We start from the raw sequence: 27,309 nt of genomic DNA on the forward strand, positions 1-27,309 counted from the left end.
GCCACATTAATTTGTCTTTGTATTTCATTCAGCCCAACACAGCAGGGCCGTGTGCTTTTGATGTGCAAAAACATCTTTGTGTGAAATGCCTGATTGCCATTTAGTTTGGGCTTTTTGTTGCATTTCCAGTCCAAAAAAAAAAAAAAAAAAAAAAGGTATGTTCCCATTTACAAAATCCAGGAATCAGAATAACAACTTTGTGAAAGCAGTGTTCATTTCAGTCAGCAACAATGCAGACAAAATCTAAGTCTATCCTTCATGTTCATAACTTATGCACTTCATTAAATACATATTTCATTCACTGGAAATGTCCAAATGGCAATTAAGTAGTCTGTTAATTGTTAAATGACTGAAACAAAAAGAAAAAAAAGAAGTTTTGCTGTTACATACATGTACATTTATGCGCTCATGTGTGCAAATACACGCTCACATTTACTTTGTGTTAAGTAACAAACGGTTTACTTCTTTGTGATTTACATTGAAACAACATTGAGAGGAGAGCACTTAGCTTACAGATGCTGAAAATGAACACACACACACACACACACACACACACACACACACACACAGACCGATCATGAAAACAAAACTCAAATTCATCGTAGGCAAGTCTAAACGTGTAAATCCAAACTCAGGATCTCACTAAGAAATATCTATTTCAAAAACCATGATTTGTTTCAGCACACTTCGAGATCAGCTTGAGAGGCAAAAATGAGTGAGAATATTTATTACCTAGGTAAATGTTCAGCTTTTTTTTTTTTAACTGTTACATTCTAAATTCAAAATGTAAATTAGCGCCAAACTTTTTGGATCTAAAGTTGTTAAAAAAAATTCCCTCAAATACTCATTACAACAACGGAAATAATACAAATTCTTCACTACTGTAATGCAAAAAAAAAAAAAAAAACTATTTCTACGAGCGTCTCGTAGAAATAAAATCGAATTTAGCTAAAATAATTATAGAAATTACCACAAATACCACCATGACCAATACTTAAAACTGTAGAGTACTACATATATATATATATATATATATATATATATATATATATATATATATATATATATATATATATATAAAATGTATTTAATATACGCAATTTTTTTTTCAGCATTACAGTAATCGAAATAAGATTTCTTAAAAAATTGTTGGCCACTGAAAAATAAATGGTTCAATAAGCTTCTATGCAAAATATATTTTCTTATTTTCTTTTCGGTTTTGGGTAAAAACTGGTCATTTTTGACAGCTTTTGAGGATCCTTAAAAGTGGCTGAAACAAACTCGTACCTTGATCTAAAAGAATCAAACTTTTATTTCATAATTTTGAGTTTGTGCTACTGATCCGACAAACAGAAACGTAAAAAACAGACATCACAGAAATCCAGATAAGAACATGGTATTGCTCACAACCAAACGGATCCTTCCCGTGGATTAGGAACGCCGACGGACGACCACACAAGAAAGGTTTCTTTAGGGTCAGTTTGGACAGAGCAGTAATGAATCAAGAAAAAAAAAATAGCTTCTTTGTGCCAGGAAAGAGTCAGTGTGCAGGACATGATTCCAGTGAGAGAACGTCAGGTTGACTGAATTACAACCACTAAGGCCTAAAATGTCTTTTCATCAACCGGTTCATTCACTCAGAGTGTGGTGACCGACACATGCCAGTGTAAACCTCAGAGAGAGGCGCTCTATCGGCCCTCCCCAACATCAAGCCACTCAATCGATGGCCGATGGAAGTATTTACATGTGACTCAAGCTGAAAAAACGGAGAATAAAAACCCGAAACAAGCGTCTTTTCTTTCACGTCTGAAGTCTCTGCTCTGAACAGTCCTACAGCCTCCTTGATTTAGTAGAGCGATCAGTCTGGACACGTACCCTATGACCTACACCATGGTGCTCAGCGAGGGCCCGCTGCTGCAGTCTGCGCTGGAGCTCTGCGTGATGCTGGCCTCTGATTCGCTGGGGGTGTCTGGAGAGACCAGTAAGGTGCTGCTGTCGATGGAGTCCTCGCGCTCCTCCAGGGGCGGCGGGGGGGCGGGGAGCGCCGGCTCAGGGAAATCCCTCTGGAGAGAGTTGGCTGCGCCGCTCATGTGCCCAGTCGCGAGCGGAACCACGGTCCGCCCTGCGGAGAGAACAGGAAGTGAACGCAAGCTCATCCTATGGAGCTGCATTGCTGTCTAGTGTTGCTATTGTTAACTAATGGTGTGTTCACACTTGGCATGTTTGATTCGATTAAAGCGAATCCTGGTGCGATTGCTCTGTTAGTGCGATTCATCTGAATAAGCGTGAATGCTGCCGTCCGAACCCTGGTGAACGCGAGATCGCTGAAAAGATGGGTCTCGATCCGCTTCCAAACGAACTCTGGAGCGGCTTGAATGAAATATGAACGCAACACGGAATTGAAACGGGACATGATGTCACAAGATGTGACCCTAAAAAGGTGATGTTGCTCATCACAGGTTGTCAGAACCGCTTCTTGCACAGCTGATCTCCGTTTGTGTGTGACGGAGGGATTCCTGCCGCTGTTTTAACTCCTTTACACATTTTATAAGCTCTTCACGAGTTCTCAGCTGGCCAAAATACCATCATATGTAGGCTACGCACATACATTGAGCGCATTTAGCCCAGAACAAAGCATTGTTTTAGATGTACAGTAAGTTCCGTCGCGAAATATGTGTCATAAAAGCCATCCAATCACGTTGTGAACATATCCCAATGCCTTTAGGTTTGGTATCTTTAGGTTTGGTGTTAAAAATGCCAATGTGAATGTTAAGCGGACCAGGACTAAATGTTTTTTTTTTTTTTTGGGGTCCAGACCAAACTACAAGTGTGAACTTAAACTATTGAAATAAAGCTATATTTAAAGATACACTGCACAATGCATGTGATGCTGCCTTAGAGTTTGGACAAAATTAGGTATCTTAGAATGTACAATAATAATATGACACCTAAAAAAAAGTTGTCTAGCTAAGAAACTCACTAGGTTTTGGATGAGAGCTCACAGTGTGATCCATGAAGTCTTTAAATGAATGATAAATGAATAGTACTATATAAAGAATGAAAAATGCAGTGTCACTGATGTAAAGACATACCGAGGTCCATGTAGAGGATGCTATCTGGGTTGATGGAGGCCTCATATGGAGGAGGAGGGTCATCGGGGTGGTGGATATCTGGGTATTTGTAGGCAGCATAAGGGGGCGGGGGCTCCTGGAAGTGGAACGCTCCACCTTCACCATCATCGGAGAGGTGCAAAGGCGTCAGGCCCGTTCCGAAGACATCCGGCCCGTAGTCAAAGCCAGGGACTCTCCGACCCAGATTAAAATGATGCACTGTGAAAAACGACGATGATTCAGAAAAACAGCGCTTTAAGATGTGCATACGATCAGCTGATCAAACAGGGCCTTACGGTTTCCTCCAATGAGGGTTTCGATGCGTTCTCGCCGCCGCTGCCTGAGTCTGTGCACCATGAAGAGCAGCAGAGAGAGGATGAGGAAGGACGAGATGCAGCTCACAATGAGCCTCATGCCACTGGCCATAGAGTCAAACAGACTGCTGCCGTCTGCAAACACACAGAAACAACACAACTGAGATTCTCTCCTACAAGGACACAACCTGAGACTATTTCTGAGAAGATATGTGTGAAACAGACTACTAGTATACTGCATACTGAACAGTATATACTGCCTAGAATTCATTTTAAAAGCAAGATGCCATAGTGATAGATATAAATCTGCTGATATTTGATCAGAAACATTTTGATGAAACATACATACGAACACAATGCACTAGACACTTTAAAAAATTGCTGCTACTATACTTATAACTTATTGAAATGATCATGTGCCGAATGTTTGTATTGTGATTTTATATATAATTTTTAATAATTGTCTAGTGTTGTGTTGGGGATTTTAACACCATGGGTCTGAGGGAAACGGAATTTCAATCCTCTTTATGTTCTGTACATAGAGTAAGAATTGACAAATAAATTGACAATTTCACTGATCAGTTCAGTTCAGTTCAATGGATAATGCACTATATATATATATATATATATATATATATATATATATATATATATATATATATATACAAAAAAATATTAAACTGATATATACAGTACATATGTATATTGCAACAACCAACCCACAATTTAATGTATGCTACATTTCTATTACAAGACAGTACTATGTTGCCCGTTTAAGTCAGCAAGTGCCATTGCACAAATAATCTAAGAAATAAACACATTATGTCCTAAAAGTTTTATAAAAATGTCTTAATTTTAGCTGTCTAATGAAATAATGGTAGTTTGCCATTCAAAACATACCATGCGTTTATACTATCAGAAGGCAGAGTAGCTCTACCTAGTGGTCAGACTAGGGAACTTCACGTCACAAAAATGTCTGAGAATTCACATATGGTGCACATTTACAGATCTATCTTCATTTTAATACACGTCTGCCCAATAATCTTTAAATTAAAGCACATACAACTGACATACTGTTCACAATGTGATTGGATGAGACTGTGAAAGTACCGGGATCCAAGCAGGTGAACTTGCAACACTCTTTCGGGTCCTTGCGGAAATGCTGGCAGCCCTGCGGGCGCTCACACAGGGCGGCCACACACATCTCCGGCTCGCCATCGTGACACGTGCAGCTCAGACACGGGTCGTCCCCTTTAGGCGTGAAGTAATAGCCCTCATTCACCACATTGTCTTTGATATCCACGCAAGTTTGTCCTGTTGAAGAAACCGTTGTATTATATATTAGTACTAGCATGGGGGAAAAACACCAGAATGCCTTCATTTGGCATCAAACAGGGCTCATCTGTCTATACGGCGCTGGACGTACTTCTCTTGCAGAGGAAGGGGAATTTTTTGTAGCAGTTTTCCGCGTGCCAGCTGTGCAAGCCCCGCTCGTTCATGCTCTTGATCTGAAAGCGCTGCAGCTGGGCGCAAAACACGTTATCCTGCGTAGGGTTCGCCTCGCCGAAGTTAGCCAGACCCTCCGGAGGCAGAAACACTTGCATGGACCCTGTGAGGAACAGACACACAGATTCAATTCAATTCAATTCAAATGTGTTTGTATAGCGCTTTTCACAATACGTATCGTTTCAAAGCAGTCAACATTACAAATCCCAGTTAGCTAATAATGTATTAATTCAATAATTCATGCAAAAAATGCATTTAAACAATGTAATAATTTAAGGCAGTAACAATGAGCTCATTGAAGTAATGAATACTTGTTTGTTAACAAATGATTATGACAGAAAATTGCAGCATTGGTGCTATGAGATTCGGCAGGATAAAAAATATCTGTCATTATTTACTCACCCTCACGTCATTCAAAACCAGTGTTGGTATTGTTAACTTATATTAGACCGAAAACTATAAAAAAAATTCAAATAATGTAATAATATTTATATAAAATATAAATATTTGATGAAAAACCTTAAAAATGACAAAACTTGATCAGACATTAGAAATGTTTCCTTGCAACTAACTACTTATATAAAAAGAAAAACTAATACAAATGAAAAAAGAACATAAAATTAAGTAGTAAATGGCGAAAATAAAAATAAACAAGGGCGAGTTTTCTTCTTTTCTGGTGAATTATTCTTCAAAAAATGTGAGATAAAAACCAACCTTTATATGCCACTTCCCAACGGCCCTCCAGTGAATGATTCTGGTTAGTAATCACATACTGATATCCCACCCAGAACCTGCGACGACAAAACACATCCACAGCGTTGAGAACTCTGTTAAACACCTCACCTCTTCCTCAGAAAACAGCTTGTTCGCACTCACTTGCACTGGTCCTTTCGCTCGCACACCTTCTCGTCGAAGTCCACCTCTATCTTGAGGATGAACTGCAGCTCTTCGTTGGTGCCGAACGTTGCGAGGGAGCCGTTGACTTTCTGACACGTTTCCACCGCCTGCCAGTAGTTCTCACTCCTCAGGTAGACTTTATAACAGCTAGCTGTTTTTTCGTAATGGTGCCAGCCACTCGGACACTTCTCTGTGTTTAGAGGAAGAATTATATTCAGATCATCATAATATGAACAGCTCATTGAATCCTTCCTCTCAGAGATATGACTTGATAGATTCTGAAAGGGATTTCTTCCCCCATAAGCCCACTGTTGTGTTCTATTATATATGTATACACTGCCCGGCCAATCCAATTTTTGGATTTAAATAGGCAAATGCACCTAATATTGATGCGCCTCTTGATGGAAGTAAATGTCGTGATGTTATTTCCATCAAGAGGTGCATTCATATTCATATGGGCCAATTCATATGTGACCCTGGACCACAAAACCAGTCACATGGGTCAATGTTTTAAAATTGAGATTTATACATATCTGAAAACTGAATACATAATCTTTCCATTGATGCTATGGTTTGTTAGGATAGGACAATATTTGGCCGCGATACAACTATTAAAATCTGGAATATGAGGGTGCAAAAAAATCAAAACATTGAGAAAATCGCCTTTAAATTTGTCCATTTATGTTCGCGATTGTGCTGCATTCACTCACAAAAATAAATGTTTTAGATATTTACGGTAGGAAATTTACTTAATATCTTCATGGAACATGAACTTAATATCCTAATGATTTTTGGCATAAAAGAAAAATCAATAATTTTGCCCCATACAATGTATTGTTGGCTATTGCCGCAAATATACCCGTGCGACATGTGACTGGTTTTGTGATACAGGGTCACATATATGAAAATGATTCTTCATGATCCTCACAACCATTCTTTCACAATCTGAGCCTGATGAATCTTGACATTGTCATCCTGCAATATGGCCATGATGTGTCTCATACATGTTTGTTTAAGAAATGAAAAGCTACACACTCCATCAATGAGGGTTAGAAGAACGGTTGCTACACATATAACATGCTAGAAACATAACAACTGCAATAATAATCCAGTCATAGACTCTTAAGCATTTGCATATTTAAATAGGTCTATGTACCCACACGCTACTGTTAAAAAATGTTGGGGTTGCTAAGATTTTACATTTATTTTGAGAGAAATGTGCAATTATTTGATCGAAAAAACATAAGTAAAATTGTTAAATATTATTACAATTTAAAATAACTTATCTATTTGAATATATATAATAAATTCCCGATCAAAGCTGAATTTGAATCATCATTACTTCAGTCTTCCTGTCGATTTTAATGTTGTAGTGTTTTATGTGATTGAATGGAAATGTTTGACTTAGTAATGCCTTCCCAGCATATAAAGAGCGCTTCAAAAGTGAATTGACGAGTGTTTTAAAGGGATCAGGAAGGATCTTACTGTTGAAGCGCACTGGCTGAGCGACACCCATGACGTCCTCCACCGGCTCAAAACCGTTGCTGTAACGATACCGTTCCTCCTTTATTGCTGTAAGAGTGTGACAAGGAATATCATCAGAATGCTTAATGATGAACTAAAAATGGCATAAATCATCTGTGAAAATGATCGTTTATTAATTTACATCTGGAACAATAACGTTCAACAAGATGCTACAGGGTAGGTCATTGGATCTTTTCAATAAATAAATCAATCCAGTTGTTACGTCTGAGGGTGTAGATTTATTTATTATTGAGGTCTATTATGTATTTATGTGTATATTTGGATGTTTTGGTACTCTGACCAACGGTAAAGGGAAGGAGCAGAGATATAAGCTGAATTTGTGGAGAGTTGTGGGATGAATTCTTCCTCCTGTTTCCCAGACTCATAAGTTGATTTATATTATTGAGTTGTTTCTGAGGAAGTGAGCTCAGGATCGTGTTTCCTAACAGAAAGAGAACTAAACTTATGTAATATGTTCACAAAACCGGTCTGAATGGCCTTATCATCGCCCTTATTCTCAAATACTATGACCAAAACTATAAATGCTAAATGAGAGGCTCTTGGGTAAACCTTATGAGTTTACAAAATGGGGAAAAAAAGAAAAAATCGTCCATGTCATGTTGTTTGAGCCCATGAAGTTCATATTATATAAATAAGAAAATTTAATAAATAAAAAACTAATTGTATAATTATATTATAATTCAGTTTTGGTGGTTTATCCGCACTTAAATGTCCAATGTAAAATCTATGTATAAGTCAAACATTGTGCTTCCAAGGAAATCATGACGTTAAATCCCTAATCCGCAGCAAATGGAAGGGAAACGGAGTGACAGCAGGTCTGCTAAACTAAAAACAGTTTCTAAGAATCCCAGAGACATTAATACATACAGAATGCCAGTTAAACTACTTCCTGCTTGCTTTCAAAGAAAAAAGCAGCAGAACAAATCCGACAACCGAACAGGAATTAAAGTAAGGTTGTAGATCAGTCAGGCCTCGAGCCAACAACTCCTGCGAACATCGGCTCGCTTACAGCAGTGTCAGAAAAGGGTCGAGTAATTACAAGCACTAGATGAGTCTGTAAACCTGCAGTGTTTCCTGTCCACTAATGATTACAACGTCAGTGTACAAGCCAGGGGTTAGACGAGAGCTCACCGTACAGTTCTAGGTCCAATTCTCTTTGACTTTTGATGATATTCATTCTCGAAACTTATGAATTCGGTCAAATGGCTTAAAGGTGATATTTTTTTTTCAATCAGAGGAACTGTCATCTTCACCATATAGTCACTGTTGAAAAAAGTTGCTCCATAACAAAAATAAATATACAGTAAAAAAAAACAACAACCTTGTTTTAAATAATAATGAGATCAATTTATGGTATAATAATATAAATATATATGTTTATATACAATTATATGTGTTTTAATAGTTAAATATAATAATGAAATTACTAATAATTATAATAATCATCTGAAATTTTCTTCTAAAATGAGTATTTTTATCAAGCTCGGTATTAAGTTCAGTAATTTCACTTTAATGACAATTAATAGGTCATTTTCATTGTCATTAAAGTGAAATAACTGAACATAAACATACAAGCTTGATTAAAATGATCATTCTAGATGGAAATTTCAGATGGCACTTAGAGGCTTTTGCATCTGAAGTCTTCATATATATATATATATATATATGTATATACAGTGCAATGCATAAGTTAATACACCCATGCTAAAGTTGACTAAAAAGAGGAATAAAAAATCATATTTTGGAAATTGAACTTAATGCCTTAATTTAAAAAATTAGGAAAAATCCAACCTTTAAGGACACCAATTTTCTTTGTGAATGAATAATGTATCGTAAATAAATAAATGTTCTTCCTTAAAATACATGGTGCATAAGTGAGTACACCCCTATGTTAAATTCCCATAGAGGCAGGCAGATTTTTATTTTTAAGTTTTTTTTTATTATTTTTTTTTAGGATACTATGCATCCTGATAAAGTTCCCTTGGCCTTTGGAATTAAAATAGCCCCACATCATCACATAGCCTTCACCATACCTAGAGATTGGCATGGTTTTATTTCAGTTAGCCTAAAAGCTAGTTTGATTTGCATTGAGAGATGATCTTATGGAAAGTACCCCATGCCAATCTCTAGGTATGGTGAAGGCTATGTGATGATGTGGGGCTATTTTAATTCCAAAGGCCAAGGGAACTTTATCAGGATGCATAGTATCCTAAATTTTTTTTTTTAAAAATACTTAAAAATAAAAATCTGCCTGCCTCTATGGGAATTTAACATAGGGGTGTACTCACTTATGCACCATGTATTTTAAGGAAGAACATTTATTTATTTACGATACATTATTCATTCACAAAGAAAATTGGTGTCCTTAAAGGTTGGATTTTTCCTAATTTTTTAAATTAAGGCATTAAGTTCAATTTCCAAAATATGATTTTTTATTCCTCTTTTTAGTCAACTTTAGCATGGGTGTATTCACTTATGCATTGCACTGTATATATCTTACAGTTTAAACTGTTTCACAGATATGACTCAAAATAAGGTAAAACTGAAGTTTACATCAGAGACACCAATGAAACGTCTCAATGCATGACATGGCTCAATGACCAAATAAAAGACCAAATAAAATGTTGAATCCCCATGCACAAATATTAAACATATCACTACTGATCACCACAGATGTGAAATGGTGCCTGGCCAAAAAGGAGTTACCGATAGTTATCTTATCTCTTTACTGAAAAGTGTCACTGAGAAGTTTACGAGACTTCAAAGCACATAATAAATCAAGGAAGAGATATGAAGAACACAAATCAATCCGACAAGATTAAATCAATAAACAATCATGTCACCACCTCAAAATACCCCAAAATATCCCAGTCTAAGACAATACCACAATACCACCAATACCACCAATACAAAGCAACTCATCTTCAGTTACGTTTAGGGCTGTGAAATGATTAATCGCATCCAAAATAAAAGTTTGTGTTTACATAATATATGTTTTTGTACTGTGTATAATTATTTTGTATATATAAATACACATACATGCATGTACATACATACATATACATATATAAAGAAAAATGTGTTATTTATACATACAATACTTATTTATTTTATATATAATATAAATGATATATACACATACAGTGAGGAAAATAAGTATTTGAACACCCTGCTATTTTGCAAGTTCTCCCACTTAGAAATCATGGAGGGGTCTGAAATTGTCATCGTAGGTGCATGTCCACTGTGAGAGACATAATCTAAAAAAAAAAATCCAGAAATCACAATGTATGATTTTTTAACTATTTATTCCAGCCTTGTGGAGGTGTACAATTTTGTCTCTAGTGTCTTTGGACAGCTCTTTGGTCTTGGCCATGTTAGTAGTTGGATTCTTACTGATTGTATGGGGTGGACAGGTGTCTTTATGCAGCTAACGACCTCAAACAGGTGCATCTAATTTAGGATAATAAATGGAGTGGAGGTGGACATTTTAAAGGCAGACTAACAGGTCTTTGAGGGTCAGAATTCTAGCTGATAGACAGGTGTTCAAATACTTATTTGCAGCTGTATCATACAAATAAATAGTTAAAAAATCATATATCGTGATTTCTGGATTTGTTTTTTTAGATTATGTCTCTCACAGTGGACATGCACCTACGATGACAATTTCAGACCCCTCCATGATTTCCAAGTGGGAGAACTTGCAAAATAGCAGGGTGTTCAAATACTTATTTTCCTCACTGTATATATACAGTATATACATGCAAATATTTCTTAAATATATACATGCATGTGTGTGTATTTATATATACAAAATAACTATACACAGTACACACATTTATTATGTAAACACAAACTTTTATTTTGGATGCGATGAGTGTTCTCTTGTATTCCTGTGCCCTGCATGATTCTGATCAGCAGTTCTTGAAGGAGCTATGAGACACAGATCACGTGCTCAGTAAATCCGCTCTGTAATTCCCGTTATCCCGTCCAGGAATCAGACTCTGAGCACCGTGTCTCACTCCGGGATTAAGACACAGAAATGACAGCACACCTCCCGCAGGCAAAACAAACAAAAAATCCGGCTTGCCAAGAGCTGGCAAAGTGACAGAATACGTCGGAAGCGAATCCGTTCCTATTGTGCACATAAGCATGACCGTGTTTTTAAAACGGATTGGACAAGAATGTGAGTGTGTGTTAGTGTGTACTTACTAGGGCAATCTATCTCATCGCTTTTGTCCTCACAGGCCGTCCAACCATCGCACTGCCAGGACAGGGGGATGCACTGCAGTTTTCCACTCTGGCAGGCAAACTGGCCAGGACCGCAGCGCAGCTCTGAAATACAGCGGGTCAGACAACACACTCAAACAAACTCCTTTACAAAGACAAAACCTGCAGACGAGCCTCCATTATGTATAGTGCTTTATTATACAACACTAAAAGTCCCTTGAGTGCTGTTTGCAAAGCCAAATTTAGATGACGAGACCATCAAAGATAGTGTCAATATCAGGCTAAGCCAGATGAGACTCAAACAGGGTCAAAGTAAAACAGTAGAAAACCCTGGAGACAGATTGCAGCTTACCTGACAGCAGTCTGGCCCGAGCGATCCGTGGACCTGCAGGGGGGACAGGCAGATTTACTCATTTAAAGCGGCTGATTTCAGCAATATAACATCTCCTTATCTCTTACAGGCTCGAGAGACAGTCTGGCTCTTGGTTATCAGGGTATAACTAACAATAGATAGCAGGGGTTAAACGGACCGTTGTTGATCCGTACGGACCAGCCCCCACGGTTCGCCACACATCTGATTCACACATTCTTATTTTTTACTGACTGATCACTTGCCTTTAATAATGTTTGAACTTTATTAATTAGACTGTTAGTTTTTGCAGTGGTGTATTGGTGTAGGCCTACTTAAAGTGTGCTTTAAGTGATAAATGGAAAGCAAAGTTAATAAGCTTAATATGATCCAAACTGTGAGTTTTGTGATCCGTTGAACCACTAATAGATAGTACAGAAACATCTGTCTTTGCAAACAAAAGTCAATGTAAGTGACCAGAAATCTCTTATGCATTTATTGTTGTGAGCTTGCAAAGGCCCCCAAAAATATTTACCTATATTCTGCTTTTAAAAAAAAGAAGCAAAGCCTATTTTTGGTCTATTAAAATAAAATAAAAAGTACAAATTCTTATTATTTTTTAGTACAATAATAATAATAATAATAATAAATATTAAAAAAATAAATAAATATATATTCTATTACATATGTATAATAATGATGAATGCACATTTATACATGGCTAAAATTAACTAATTGTATATTTAAAAATAATGATAACATATTGTGTGTATGACGTACGACAAATACACACATTTATATAACAATGTATATTTATAATAATAATAATAATTATCCATATAATATATTATAAATATCTAAATAATAAATATATTATTTTACATATTTATAAAATAATAAATACTCACACACATACATAAAAGTTATACATTATATATTTCAATATTTCATTATTTATTTTGACATGTAATAAAAAAAATATTTTATACATAGAAGACAACTGTCTAATTTGAGGTAATTTAATTAAATTATTTCTGTTATCTGATGTTATCAAACCCGCAATTAACCAGATCCTGCAGTCTGCTAAAACAATCTCTTCAGAGACAACAGACAAACTAATTATACAATTTTTACAAAGAGCTTCTTGGGAGGTCCAGACATTCAGACCTTCAATCAATCACCTGTCCAACCCTTGAGTCTAAAGTTATCCCTAAACAAACACACTGACATTGAGAGGACTTCAGAAGACCATTGTGCTCTTTCCTATGGATTACCAGGGCCAGATTTCAGCACATTAACTGCTGTAGACAGGAAGAACCTTGGGGTCAGTTGAACAGCTGTTCGACAGGTAAAAGTTCCACTGACCACCTAAATATTACGAATAATCCATTTAGTTGACAAATAGATAAGAAGTTTTCAGTATCATCAAATATGTATTTGTACAAGGTAACATACATGGTTCACTGTCCTACTTTGAGTATTTTGAACATGCGAGTTTGTTTTGCAATAAAACGTCTTCCGTGTCAGTAGTAAAGACGTGCAAGCGTTAACTTCTGACTCCTTTAATGTTAACATCATGGTGATCAAGTGTAATATTTTGGACTTTAAGAAGAGTACACACTGCGATCAAACACCAGCTGTGCGATTCAGCACGAAGACCACCATAACCTGCCTCGAAACAAGTGCAGACTGAACACATAACCAAGGCTTCCCCATGGAAATTAAATGCAGAAAAGCACATAACAGGCCATTAACCTAAATACTGTCCTATTTATTTGATCCACTGGGTTTCCATGCATCACCTTATTTCAATAGGATTAATAAACCTTTCATCTAACAGAGGAACATCCAACCAGACACGCCATCAAGATGTTTCCACTATTAAACATGCCTATATTTTAAAGGGACAGTTCACCCAGAAATTACATTTTTGTCATCATTTACTCACTCTGAAGTTGTTTCAAACCTGTATGAGTTTCTTTCTTCTGTTGAACACAATAAAGATATTTTGAAGAGTGTTGGTAAAAATATACTATTGAGGGCTAGCGTCAACTGTCTGGTTACCAAAATCCTTCAAAATATCTTCTTTTGTGTTCAACAGAAGAAATAAATTCATACAGGTTTGGAACAACTTGAGGGTGAGTAAATGATGACAGAATGTTCATTTTTGGGTGAAATCTCTCTTTAATGCTGAAATATTGCAGGCATGTATTTAAAAAAAGCATATTCCATTGATTATTAGCCTTGCAGCTCACCGTAAAACACTTATTGTATAATAAAGTGTTATTGATAAAAATCAACTCCCCTATGGAGAAAATAAATGGGATTTTCACTTCCAGAAACTGGCTTTTGCACACTACTGGAATAGACTAGTAAAGCGCACTAGTAAAACTGGAATAGGTACCAACAATAAACATATTAGTCAGAAGTAAACAATTAGCAAATGGCAACATTTTGCCATTTTATTACCAGTAACAATGGAATAGTTACATGTCACTGTTGTGATAGTGAATAGATGCAAGAGAATATGTAAATAATTAATTAATAAAGCAGGCACTCGTGACAATTATACTGGCCTTTTCATTAATAGTGTGTAAATCTAATAATGAATCTAATAAACAGTCATTAAGTGAAACTAAAACGATCACAGTACGTTAGTCACTAATGGATTGGGTAGTAACACTAGTAACAAACAGATACTATGCAGTTAAGAAATACATGTCAATACAGCTTGCCACATGGTGTGTAATAAATAGGCTTAAAGCTAGTAACATAAATAGATACTTCCGTAGTTTTAAGGAATACTGTTAAAACAGTTATGTAATAAAAAGCCGTATAGCTTAAAAATATAACTCATAAGAATACATTATAACGTAGTAGTTAGTTAAAGGCCCTGACGGCCTGCGCGAGACTGGCGAATATAAGTCTTTACCAGCCCAGACTGCAGCAAACACCATTTCAGCAAATGCATTGAATAAAGCAACACCTTTACCTGTCCGTGGCGGATCTGTTATTGTCAGAATGAAGAGGAGAAGCACAAAACCACCGCTGTCAGCCTTCGGCAACATTTATCCTCCATTCATAGTATCTTACACCAGAGAAAATGTGCGAGAGAAAATGCACTTAAAGCACCAGTCCCCGATGTTGATAAATAAATGATCGAACAACTGATTCTGCTCGCTGCGTATATTCCGTCGATTAGAAATCAGTTTCGATACTCGAATGTGTTTATTTCAATTGGCTATGGTCGGGATATAGTATCATATTCCATGGCTGTTTCCTCTGGCTCGGTAAACGGGCTTAGGACGGATATAAAACAAGATGGCTCCGCCACCGTCCCATCAAAACAATCCCAACCATGTTCACCAGCCCACAGCCGGGAGGAGGAGGCGCTTAATCAACTCCTCTTTTAACACATGCATGGCCTTCCTTTAGGTTTCACACCGATTTTTCATGGAATTCTTTACCTTTAAATATATATATATACCGTTAAGAAATTTTGGAGTTTTATTCAAGAATGCATTCAATTGATTAGAAGTGATAGTAGCCTAATGTTACAAAATATTTATTTCATTTATTTATATATTTCATATAAATGTTATTTTGAACTTTTCACTCATCAGAGAATCCTGAAAAAATTTATTACGGTTAATTTCCACTCAAATATTAAACGACACTGATAATAATAATATTTTTATTGAACAGCAATTCAGCAGGATCATGTGACACTGAAGACTGGCATTAAAAGCTAAAAATTTTGCTTTGCATCACGGGGAAAAATTACATTATATTCAAATAGAAAACAGTTCATTAAAATTGTAATATTTCACAATATTACTTTGTTTGTGCTGTATTTTTGATTAAATAAATGCCAGTCTTGGTGAGTATAAGAGACTTAAAAAAATATTGAAAAATCTATTCACTCAAGAGTTATTTACTTTGGGACCAATTGTATTAACTTAGCTTGAGATGTCAGAATGCAATGTATGAATTACTGAACAACACATAATATCACATTACTTGCTTTAAATGCTTTATTGATCTCTTTTGCTTCATTGTCTATTTGGATGTACACAGAGAAGCTGAGTTTGGTGAGGATTTTGTGGAGCCTTCGAGAGTCTTTCTTCACGCCGTTCCTCTTAGATAGAAGTTCGCCACAGACACTATTAACGCCCTGTTCTTCATCCTCTTGTTAACTGTGAAAAGATATCTACAAAAAGACATGATTCTTTCTCCTGTCAAACACTGAGGTGTAATGCGGTCAAAAGCTGTGTGAGAATAAGGAGAGTCTGTCTAGACATCATATAACAGGTGAGTCCTGCCTTAATGAGGCTCATTTGCAGCGTGTCATGTAATAAATGAAGTGTTTCCTCCCGGCTTTAAACGTGTCAGTATGATCTACGCAACACTGGCAGTTCCCAGAAGCTTCAGCTATTAAAATGGTGCTTTGCCACCTTTACGTGCTGTGAAAGGATGTGTTACAAAAACACATGATTTCCTTTCTTCTGTCAAACACTGCAATCACAGAGAGTAACTTCAGTAAGGGAGTCTGTCTCGATATATAGTGTACGAGTCCAGTCTCACACCCAAAGATGGGTTCAACAAATGGATCATGTAAAATAATGACGTTGAAAAGACACATTAAACTGTAGAACTCCTCTTTATTGTGCCTCTGAGATTGTGCAAGTCTTCAACATCATAAAAGATGCACAAAATTCAGGAGCACTGAAAACAAAATCAAGAGCAGTAAAGTTCTGGAGCACTTGTGGATCAAATGAAAGTCTGATTCACGCAAGAATCACTTGATGTGGATGATGCTGAAAAACGACATACATGCTAGCTAAATTAAAAATATAAAGCAAAAAAACCCCGTAAAAACTGTACATGTTTTAAGTTGCAGGCAGTCTAAAAAATAAGATATCTGAAACACTGATGATTAATTCAGATTCACAGTTTCTTTAAAAGAAAGAAGTAATTAAAAAAAAAAGAATAAATATGAAACCCTGCCCATGTCTTTGTGAAGTGTTTAGTTTCAGAAGTAATCTGAGGCTTTCCTCCGCTTCGGCAGCTGTAGGAGGTTGTCTGTGATGGAGGCCGGGTCCTGGGCGGCCGGTGTTATGGCTTTTCCGGGTGTTGGTGTGACGGAGGAAGAGGTCAGGCCTCCGAGAGGAGTCTTCGAGCCGACACCTCTGTGCGCAGGTGATGGGGTGTAGCTGGCCCTCAGGGCTTTATCTGTGTATTTACTGGACGATTTGTTTACTAGACGCTGGAGGGCGGGAGACAGCGCTGCGGGGCTCAGTCCCTTCGGAGTGAGGCTGGAAAAGAGCAATACGTATAAATGATCAGAAAAAATTTAGACATTGTTTATGGGCAGCCAATGAAGACCATATTATGCAATCATGTTACAAACCTATGTAGGAAGTTAAGGTCCTTGCACACTGAGTTCCAAATTTTCGTATGCGTTTTTTCGTATTCGTCATTCGGTGGCTCTGAATTGGCAAAACCCCTCTCAAAATGCTTGCTTTGAATTTTTTTATGACGGACAAAAGTTTCGGAGGCAGTGTGTAAACGTGATGATGCAACATCGTGGGGTCGTATTTATTTTTTAACGTGTGAAAATTTCAGACTCCGTGTGCAAGGACCTTAAAGGGGTGGTTGATTATGATTTTACTTTAACTTTAGTTAGTGTGTAATGTTGCTGTTTGAGCATAAACAACATCTGCAAAGTTACGATGCTCAAAGTTCAAAGCAAAGGGAGATATTTGCTTTTAAAGAAATAATTTTTTAAGGACTACAACAAACGGCTGGTAGGAACTACACAAGCTTCCTATCGGGTTAGTGACATTACTAATCCTAACATTTACATAGACCCTGCTTCCAGGAACACACAACAAAGGGGGTGAGTCCATGTTGAGAAGAGGTAATAGGATTTGCTAACACACAAGCAGCTGAAGCTCCGCCCTCTGTGCCGGGAGCAGCAGCTCATTTGTATTTAAAGGGACACACAAAACGACGCGTTTTTGCTCACCCTCAAAAAGGGACATTTTTAGCATGCTGTAAAAAATGATCTGTGGGATATTTGAGCTAAAACTTCACATACACACTTTTATACATTATACCATTTATAATTAAGGGGCATTATACCACCCCTTTAAAACCGGCAATTCTGATGACTCTTTTCAAGTACCGTATTTTCCGGACTATAAGTCGCACTTTTTTTCATAGTTTGGCTGGTCCTGCGACTTATAGTCAGGTGCGACTTATATATCAAAATTAATTCAGACTGAGATGAAAACATTACCGTCTACAGCCACGAGAGGGCGCTCTATGGCGGAGTTGTTCAGAAGCGACAACCAAGGATGAAGAAAATTCAATGGATTCAGTGATGTGGAATGAGATCACGGGAGCTTGGTGAACTTGTTTACTGGTAACTTGCTTGTTGGACTCACTGGCTTATGTTAATTTAGCCTATTCAGCCTCCCAGGTATATGTTCTTTATGTTATTGTGTAGCTGAATAACTGTTAGTGTGTTGTGTTAACACACCGGACACCTACTCAGCCTGTTGTTCTGTGTGCTACTGTGTAGTTGAATAACTTGCCTTTCCAGATTAAATGTCTGTTCTTGGTCTTGGATTTTGTGAAATAAATTTCTAAATAAATGCGACTTATAGTCCAGTGCGACTTATATATGTTTTTTTCCTCTTCATGACGCATTTTTTGACTGATGCGACTTATACTCCGGAGCGACTTATAGTCCGGAAAATACGGCAAGTTTTAAATCGGTTCTTTCTTTTGGGAGACAATAACTCAATAACTTGTGCACTTTGACCTTTGAAACTTTGCAGACAGTTTACATTCACAAACAGCTATATTACATACTACATGAAAGGTAATATCCGAAAAATCACAATGGAGGAAAATTTGGAAAAAGCATTAGGAAAAATGTCTTTGTCTAAACACTATTTTAGAGCTTAATTACAGTGTTTTTTTTTTTGTGTGTGTGTTTTTTTTTTTTTTTTTTGAAAAGAAAACCACAATGCAATTCTAGGGAATTAAAATCCATTTGAAAAGTTTTTTTTTTTAAATAAGTTTGATAAGATGAATATATTTTGCGGCTGAGTGCTGTTGTCATTAAAGCAACTGGGGGGTGAACAAATACATGTGAAAATTCTTGTTCATTTTTCAATTCAACTTTTCACTCAAATTGTTATACTGATAATTTGTAATAAAAAAAAAATGCTGATTAAACTAGAAACAAAGGTAAAATATAAGCAGTTTTTACAGTCTCAGACTGTACGCCTCAAAACTTTTTCTTTACCTGGCAAGGTTTTCAGTGACTTTGCGCAGCGCCTCCTGTTTCTTAGCTCTGTTTTTGGCCGCAGCCTCATTGGCCATTTTCAGTCCCAAACGCTCTCTTCTCCCAGGCTCTGGAATCTGGAAAACATCCATACAAATAAAGCATTCAGCATTTTTACTGAAATGTTGGACAGTAAATTTAATGTTTTTATTGTTTTGTTTTTTTTTAAATTGAGGATCAATAAAACTAAAATATTGTGTTTATATACACAAGTGCATGAAAACAGACATTTCTGTTTGCTAGCTAGAAATGAACTGAACCTTGAACGATGGGCCGTGACTTCTCTCCACAAGGGGCGTTTCTGAGCCGTCCAGACGAAACGGGGTGCTTTCGATCTCACCCCACGTCATCAGCGGAGACTCTGCAACACCTTAAGAACAAACAAGCCATTCAGAAAAACATGACACGTGTACTTGTATATGAGTGTTTGACAACCCTAGTGCATAAGCTACAAATTTCTTTATAAAACTATAAAAATAAATTATTAATGAGCTGATATCAAGCAATCAACTAATAAATAAAAATAGTGTCCTCTCTCTTAACTCACCAGGAGCAGGGGAGGCTTCTCCCTCAAATCCGTAACCATTTACTTTGGGGGATTCATGAGCCAGGAGATCTTTGCCGTCCGGACCAACCTTGCCTTGTTTAAACTAGACAGAAGGCAAAGAAGAGAAATACGCAATTAAGTTTAGTCATTTTTCATTAAAGTGTTTTATGATCTGAAGCTGACCAATGAGATGCAGAAATCAGTGTTACCTGTGCATTGAGTGCAGCAGCTTGCTGGATTTGGGATTTGTTCAGGGCTTTACTGAAGGGGTCGATATCAAACCGTGTGTTCTGGTACAGGACCTCCCGTGGCTTCTTGAACAGCGTGTCGTCTCTTTCACCTTTTGGGGAACAAAAGAAACAGGCATTTTACTGTATGGCTCCTTGCCTATTAGCTTAATTTAAAAAAATGTAATATATATATGTGTGTATATATATACACAATTTTAAGTTAAGTACAAATGTTTATACAATATGTACCGGTATATAAAATCATATATATATTCATATATATATATTTTTATGAAATCAATACTTTTATTCAACTAGGACACGACACATTATATTGATCAGGAGTCTCAGTAAAGGGATTTATAATGTTACAAAATATTTCTATTTCAAATAAAATGCTGTTCTTTTGAACTTCAAAAAGAAATTTGAGTGCAGAGAAAAGCGCTACATAAATGTAATGAATTATTATTATCAAAGAATCCTGTAAAAAAAAAAATCTTGTTTTTAACATCGATAATAATTAAATGATTAAAACATTTTTTTTTAATTCAAAATACTACCCAGGCCTACTCATTATCATGGTATTAATAGTTAAGAAAATGCAATGATAAACTTATGGGGCTCCTTTACCGTCAGGATAGTACATGAGTGCATTTTTGGCCTTGTACTGCCATGTTTCCAGTCCTGCCTTGGTGCACTCCAGCGCCTGCTGCTCCGAGGATGGTAGAGCGAGGTTCTGCTCATGCCTCTTCAAACGACAGGACAATAAGCATCATCAGAACTCAAAACAAGACTCAACGACACAAAACTCAATGATATGCATTATGCAGTAGTTGTTGTACCTCTTTGAATTCATTCTCCGCCTCATAGAGCCACGAATGCCTCAGCTTGTTCTTGTCCTCCGCAAGCTCCATTATCTGCTCAAAGGACGCGTTGTCCTCACTCGTGTTTTTAGCAAGAAAATGGTCCAGGGACGGAAGGACCTTTTCACCATCTGTTCCAGAAAAATAACACAGAACGCCTGTAGCATATCTCATATAGCTTTAAAATGATCAAAAAGAAGCCTTTTTGAAATCTCATTATTACACATACAGTGAGGAAAATAAGTATTTGAACACCCTGCTATTTTGCAAGTTCTCCCACTTAGAAATCATGGAGGGGTCTGAAATTGTCATCGTAGGTGCATGTCCACTGTGAGAGACATAATCAAAAAAAAAAAATCCAGAAATCACAATGTATGATTTTTTAACTATTTATTTGTATGATACAGCTGCAAATAAGTATTTGAACACCTGAGAAAATCAATGTTAATATTTGGTACAGTAGCCTTTGTTTGCAATTACAGAGGTCAAACGTTTCCTGTAGTTTTTCACCAGGTTTGCACACACTGCAGGAGGGATTTTGGCCCACTCCTCCACACAGATCTTCTCTAGATCAGTCAGGTTTCTGGGCTGTCGCTGAGAAACACGGAGTTTGAGCTCCCTCCAAAGATTCTCTATTGGGTTTAGGTCTGGAGACTGGCTAGGCCACGCCAGAACCTTGATATGCTTCTTACAGAGCCACTCCTTGGTTATCCTGGCTGTGTGCTTCGGGTCATTGTCATGTTGGAAGACCCAGCCTCGACCCATCTTCAATGCTCTAACTGAGGGAAGGAGGTTGTCCCCCAAAATCTCGCAATACATGGCCCCGGTTAGGGTTGCGCGATATGCTCCATTTTCATATCGTCCTATCGTCAGCCTGTGAGATCGGCGATACACGATATTATCGTGAGGGGGCGGGGCTTACTTATTTGATTATTAACTTGCTTATTTACTCATCAATTTGCTTGTTTTATTACTTCGTTTTAAATGAGAATCTTTTTTCTATTTTGCTAGCAAAGGTGGAGTGTTTATTAATAGGCTAAATCAGGTTATTTCCTGGTATAGTGAGGTAAAAAAAAGATCCTAATCATTCTTGTATCTGACTCGGAGTATTTCAACATGTCAGCGGGAAATTTACGGACACACATTATCCTCTCATGCCGTTACAGATCTGCAGCATTTTGACTGTTTGACGAGATGTGAACACGTTTTAATTTCTTGATTCAAGAAAGAGTCGGAGTCTGCGATATATGTCCTCCTACCAGTGCTCTCTCTGTCTGGATGCACTTCACATGCGCACCGCACTTCAATAACGCAGGTGTTTTAAATGCCAGGAGAAATCAGAGGCAAAAATCTAAAAGTCGATCGGTTATACGCCGACTTAAACTTATGACTTGACTCTGATAAAGGAAAACGGGTTAATCCGTTTACATGACCACATGCATTGTCAGTTTATTCAGCATAATCGAGTTAATAACGTGCATGTAAACGCGCTCAATCCCTGAAAACGAAAGCAGAAACGGACTGAGCTTTCGCTGCATTAACAGCACGTTCTCTCAGAGTCGACGGTGGATAACGGTAGGCTACAGCAACTATCTTAATTACTGGCTGAATATTTCTCTTGTGGACTTACATTATTGACAGCGAAAAAATTAGAAGAATATTTCTTGTTAAACAAGTTTGAAGTTGCTTGTGATTTTCACAGATGGCAGAGTTTCACAGATGCTTCGTGAACTAAAGACTTTATTAGGCCTAGGCGGCCTATATCATTTTATTAATATAATTATTATAATTAATATTTTGTAATTGTATTGTTTTTAGTGTTATTCGTGTCATTAAATATTTTGTTAATGTGCTATGGAAACAAAATACTGACGAACAACGATGCCGCGTCTTCATCTAGGCTCTGTATAAAAATTATGCATCTGTTAAAGCACTCTTGACAATTTGTGAATGGATCACCTTGCAATGAAATTTCGTTTTGGGATGTAGTTTTTGTTTTGTCTGTTTTAAAAACATTTTCTTTGAGGAGTCCTCATACGCGCGTGATATGGCGCAAGTGTGGTTATGTGGTGATGTCGTTATGAATTTAGGCAAGGCATATAATTGTAGTTCCTAATTAATTTAATAACTATACTAGCTTCATAATAATAATAATGATTTAATACATTAATGGAAAAACGAGCCAATTATCGTATTGATATCGTCAAAGGCATCTGCCATCGGCGATATCTCTGTCTATCGTCGATACACGATACTATCGTCTATCGGCACAACCCTAGCCCCGGTCATCCTCTCCTTAATACAGTGCAGTCACCCTGTCCCATGTGCAGAAAAACACCCCCAAAGCATGATGCTACCACCCCCATGCTTCACAGTAGGGATGGTGTTCTTGGGATGGTACTCATCATTCTTCTTCCTCCAAACACGTTTAGTGGAATTATGTCCAAAAAGTTCTATTTTGATCTCATCTGACCACATGACTTTCTCCCATGACTCCTCTGGATCATCCAAATGGTCATTGGCAAACTTAAGACGGGCCTTGACATGTGCTGGTTTAAGCAGGGGAACCTTCCGTGCCATGCATGATTTCAAACCATGACGTCTTAGTGTATTACCAACAGTAACCTTGGAAACGGTGGTCCCAGCTCTTTTCAGGTCATTGACCAGCTCCTCCCGTGTAGTTCTGGGCTGATTTCTCACCTTTCTTAGGATCATTGAGACCCCACGAGGTGAGATCTTGCATGGAGCCCCAGTCCGAGGGAGATTGACAGTCATGTTTAGCTTCTTCCATTTTCTAATGATTGCTCCAACAGTGGACCTTTTTTCACCAAGCTGCTTGGCAATTTCCCCGTAGCCCTTTCCAGCCTTGTGGAGGTGTACAATTTTGTCTCTAGTGTCTTTGGACAGCTCTTTGGTCTTGGCCATGTTAGTAGTTGGATTCTTACTGATTGTATGGGGTGGACAGGTGTCTTTATGCAGCTAACGACCTCAAACAGGTGCATCTAATTTAGGATAATAAATGGAGTGGAGGTGGACATTTTAAAGGCAGACTAACAGGTCTTTGAGGGTCAGAATTCTAGCTGATAGACAGGTGTTCAAATACTTATTTGCAGCTGTATCATACAAATAAATAGTTAAAAAATCATATATTGTGATTTCTGGATTTTTTTTTTTAGATTATGTCTCTCACAGTGGACATGCACCTACGATGACAATTTCAGACCCCTCCATGATTTCCAAGTGGGAGAACTTGCAAAATAGCAGGGTGTTCAAATACTTATTTTCCTCACTGTATATATATATATGCCGTTTTCTCAAAATTATTATTTTTTTTTCTTATGCACTGAGCCAGAAATCACTTCAGTAGCACTTACATACACCAAAGTTTACAGTTTATTCCTGTCTATATTCTGAAGGTTTTTACAGAAGGGTTTATTCATATATAATTTGCTTAGTTTGTATATATATATATATATATATATATATATATATATATATATATATATATATATTAGGGCTGGGTATTGACACAAATTTCACAATTCGATTCGATTTCGATTCACAAGCTTACAATTCGATTCGATTCGATTCAATATAGATTATTTTGGATATCAGGTACAATACATGTCAGTTGTAGCCTATAGGCTTCATTAGCCTACTATAATATTGAAGGTAAAAATGAACTGATTTGTTAATTTGTCTATTTAACGGATCTTCTATCGCCCTATAATCCATCGCGCTCTTTAAGATCAATAAATTCGAGGCTTTTGGTCATACCTAGTATATCCAGATCAACCAAAGGAGGGAGAGCATTTTCACATTTGGCTCCGAAACTCTGGAATAGTCTTCCTGATACTGTTCGTTGCTCAGACTCGCTCTCCCAGTTTAAAACTAGATTAAAGACGCATCTTTTCGGCCAGGCATTCATATAATATTTTTAATCTTACAGTTCAAACTACAATCTGGCCTCTAGTTCATAAATGCCAGAGGAGAACTGGCCCAGACTCAGCCTGGGTTCTCCCAAGGTTTTTTTTTTCTCCATTAGGTCACTTGATGGAGTTTTTTCGGTGCCTTTGGCTTGCTCAGTTGGGGATATTTTGGGGATATTTTATTTTATTTTATTTTATCAATCAATAAATTCCACTAAAAAAAAACCTTGTTGTATTATTTTATTTTAATTTAATACTGTGAAGCTGCTTTGATACAATCTGTATTGTGAAAAGCGCTATACAAATATACTTGATTTGATTTGTATACAAACACTTAAAATACACTTTTATTTATTTTTTTAATAATAAAGTTATATGAAATTATATAAAAATTGAAATGGTGGCTGTCATAAAAAACTTTCCAGATTTATTCAAACATGCATTAAATATGGAAGAACATAAAAAATTATAATGAATATGTAATATGGTGCATATATTTAACAAAATGCCAAAGCACAAAGATTATTGTGTTTTATTGGATGGGATGCGCGCAACAATGTTCCATTCATTCATCAACTGAAAACAGGATGACTAATCGATTCTTGGGATTTAAGAATCGATATCGTTTCGTAAAAATGAGAATCGATTAAAATCGAGAAATCGATATTTTTTACCCAGCCCTAATATATATATATATATATATACACTAAAAACATGGTGAAAATGTATGTGTGAATATTTGATAATGCCACATTTGCATATATACATAACAATTGTTTTAATGTACTTAAAGGGATAGTTCATCCAAATTTTGTTTAATTCTGTCATCATTTACAGGCTGTGAGGGATGTGGTATTGGGTTGTGCTGTTATTTATTGTGTTTTTTGAATGTTCTGCTGACAAAACACTGCAAAAATATATTTCCAAGAAATTTCAGTAGACAAAAAAACTCCAGACAACATGAGCTGTGGAAAATTATAAGTGATCTAGGAGCTTTATATAGCTTTTTTTTTTATAGCGGATGCCACTGAAAACACGTCAAGTCTATCCCTCACAGCCTCGCTTTCATACCTGTCAACTGTTTGGTTACCAACATTCTTCAAAATATCTTGTTCTGTGTTCACTTACCATCCTCTTTTGCTGATCTGTGTTTGCCATGTGAAGACGAGGGAGATGCACTTCGGCCATCTGGGGTCTCAAATATTGACGGCGTCACATCTAAATAGGAATAAAATGATGAGTCAGCAGGTAATTGATGATGTGCAAAACACAGTAGTGATTATCATTAATAATCAGCCATGTCTCTCACGGGGCACATAGGTGCGTGGGGTGTATTTAGCCATCGCAGCCCCGTATTTGATGGCTATCTCTCTCATCCGCTCCAGATCTCCGTTCTCCTCCGCCTCCAGATAATCCTTCTGCGCTTGAAGTTTGGAGACATCTGGGAAAAAGTCCCTCTGGATGATCTTCTCCAAACTCTTCAGAAGAAATTGTGACAGATATATGTGTCATTAGCAAATCAAGACAGAAGAATCTATGCAGATATAAGTGTGTTTACAGGTGACACATGGAACTCAAGCTGCTGTTGCTGGGGGCTTGGTACTTTGTGTAAACTATGTTTATGGTGTTGATGGTTACCAGTTCAAAACCAAACTCCACACTGACATTAAAACTGTATAATTTAATGAATTATTAAACGATTAAGTATAATACTATGAATTATTTCAGGGCATCCGTTGGATATAATAACAGTATATAACATTGTCTTACCTCTATATATTGATCTTCATCGAGAATCTTTCTCTTCGGCCTCTCAGTCTCTTCTACAGGTTTCCTGACAGCGACTGTGGTAATACCAGACATCAGACTCAACGCTTTCTCTTTGGACTCTTCCATATTTCTATTTTAATAGATGAAACTCTTATTTTACAGTGAGCTAAAGCACAATTACGCAAGACGTTGTTTACGTTAGCCTCTGCGCTAAGTATTCGTTTTTTTCTCTAATTGAATACCATTGGGATGTCTTTGCCTATTATATCAATAGCTCGCGGTAAATGTTGGTGTTTACAATCACTTAATCAAGAATAATAACGAAAATTCATTTAATAACAAGTGAACGTCGTCACATCGCACGCAGGAACAGTATCTTCTTCGCCTTCGCATTATTTCCACTGAACAAAGAACCAGAGACTCTCCATCGCCACCTATTTGACTAGCGACCGCATTTGCATGAACTTGGATGTAAGGGATTAGTTCACCCAAAAATTAATATTCTGTCATCATTTACTCACCCTCAAGTTGTTCCAAACCTGTATGAGTTTCTTTCTTCCGCTGAACACAAAAGAACATATTTTATCTTAACCAGATAGTTGATGGAAGCCAATGCTTTCCAAAGTATTTTTGTTTTTTCTACTGTGGAAGTCATTGACTGCCGT

The 27,309-nt window shown here is 37.0% G+C and overlaps 2 protein-coding genes across 2 annotated transcripts; both read right to left on the reverse strand.

The window, feature by feature from the left end:
* Positions 1–1,109: 1,109 nt before the first annotated feature.
* dgcr2 (DiGeorge syndrome critical region gene 2) lies at positions 1,110–15,329 on the reverse strand. The gene is made up of 11 exons (XM_084103737.1): positions 14,941–15,329; positions 11,952–11,984; positions 11,582–11,704; positions 7,313–7,399; positions 5,807–6,017; positions 5,645–5,721; positions 4,851–5,033; positions 4,535–4,738; positions 3,407–3,559; positions 3,093–3,329; positions 1,110–2,122 (listed from the first exon to the last, which is right to left on the reverse strand). The coding sequence occupies exons 1-11, from the start codon at positions 15,014–15,016 to the stop codon at positions 1,884–1,886; spliced, it is 1,623 nt and encodes a 540-aa protein (XP_083959863.1). The 5' UTR covers positions 15,017–15,329; the 3' UTR covers positions 1,110–1,883.
* Positions 15,330–16,589: 1,260 nt separating this feature from the next.
* On the reverse strand, positions 16,590–27,047 carry ess2 (ess-2 splicing factor homolog). The gene is made up of 10 exons (XM_084104897.1): positions 26,645–27,047; positions 26,184–26,352; positions 26,003–26,092; positions 20,925–21,076; positions 20,713–20,830; positions 20,062–20,192; positions 19,853–19,955; positions 19,566–19,675; positions 19,267–19,382; positions 16,590–17,263 (listed from the first exon to the last, which is right to left on the reverse strand). Exons 1-10 carry the CDS (start codon positions 26,768–26,770, stop codon positions 16,981–16,983), a joined length of 1,398 nt encoding a protein of 465 aa, XP_083961023.1. The 5' UTR covers positions 26,771–27,047; the 3' UTR covers positions 16,590–16,980.
* Positions 27,048–27,309: the final 262 nt, after the last annotated feature.

The sequence above is a fragment of the Abramis brama genome, assembly GCF_963993115.1.
Source record: "Abramis brama genome assembly, chromosome: 25".
NCBI classification, from domain to species: Eukaryota; Metazoa; Chordata; class Actinopteri; order Cypriniformes; family Leuciscidae; genus Abramis; species Abramis brama.

What these genes read in the sequence shown, in the direction of transcription:
- dgcr2 (XM_084103737.1), bottom strand. Translation starts at nt 15,016, where the DNA reads ATGTTGCCGAAGGCTGACAGCGGTGGTTTTGTGCTTCTCCTCTTCATT. An exon ending in CGATGAGATAGATTGCCCTA is followed by an intron (nt 7,400 to 11,581) that starts GTAAGTACACAC and finishes ACACTCTTACAG; the next exon opens with CAATAAAGGAGGAACGGTAT. An exon ending in TTGGGAAGTGGCATATAAAG is followed by an intron (nt 5,034 to 5,644) that starts GTTGGTTTTTAT and finishes TGTTCCTCACAG; the next exon opens with GGTCCATGCAAGTGTTTCTG.
- ess2 (XM_084104897.1), bottom strand. Translation starts at nt 26,770, where the DNA reads ATGGAAGAGTCCAAAGAGAAAGCGTTGAGTCTGATGTCTGGTATTACC. An exon ending in CAGATCAGCAAAAGAGGATG is followed by an intron (nt 21,077 to 26,002) that starts GTAAGTGAACAC and finishes TTTCTGGAACAG; the next exon opens with ATGGTGAAAAGGTCCTTCCG. An exon ending in ACTCATGTACTATCCTGACG is followed by an intron (nt 20,193 to 20,712) that starts GTAAAGGAGCCC and finishes GTTCCCCAAAAG; the next exon opens with GTGAAAGAGACGACACGCTG.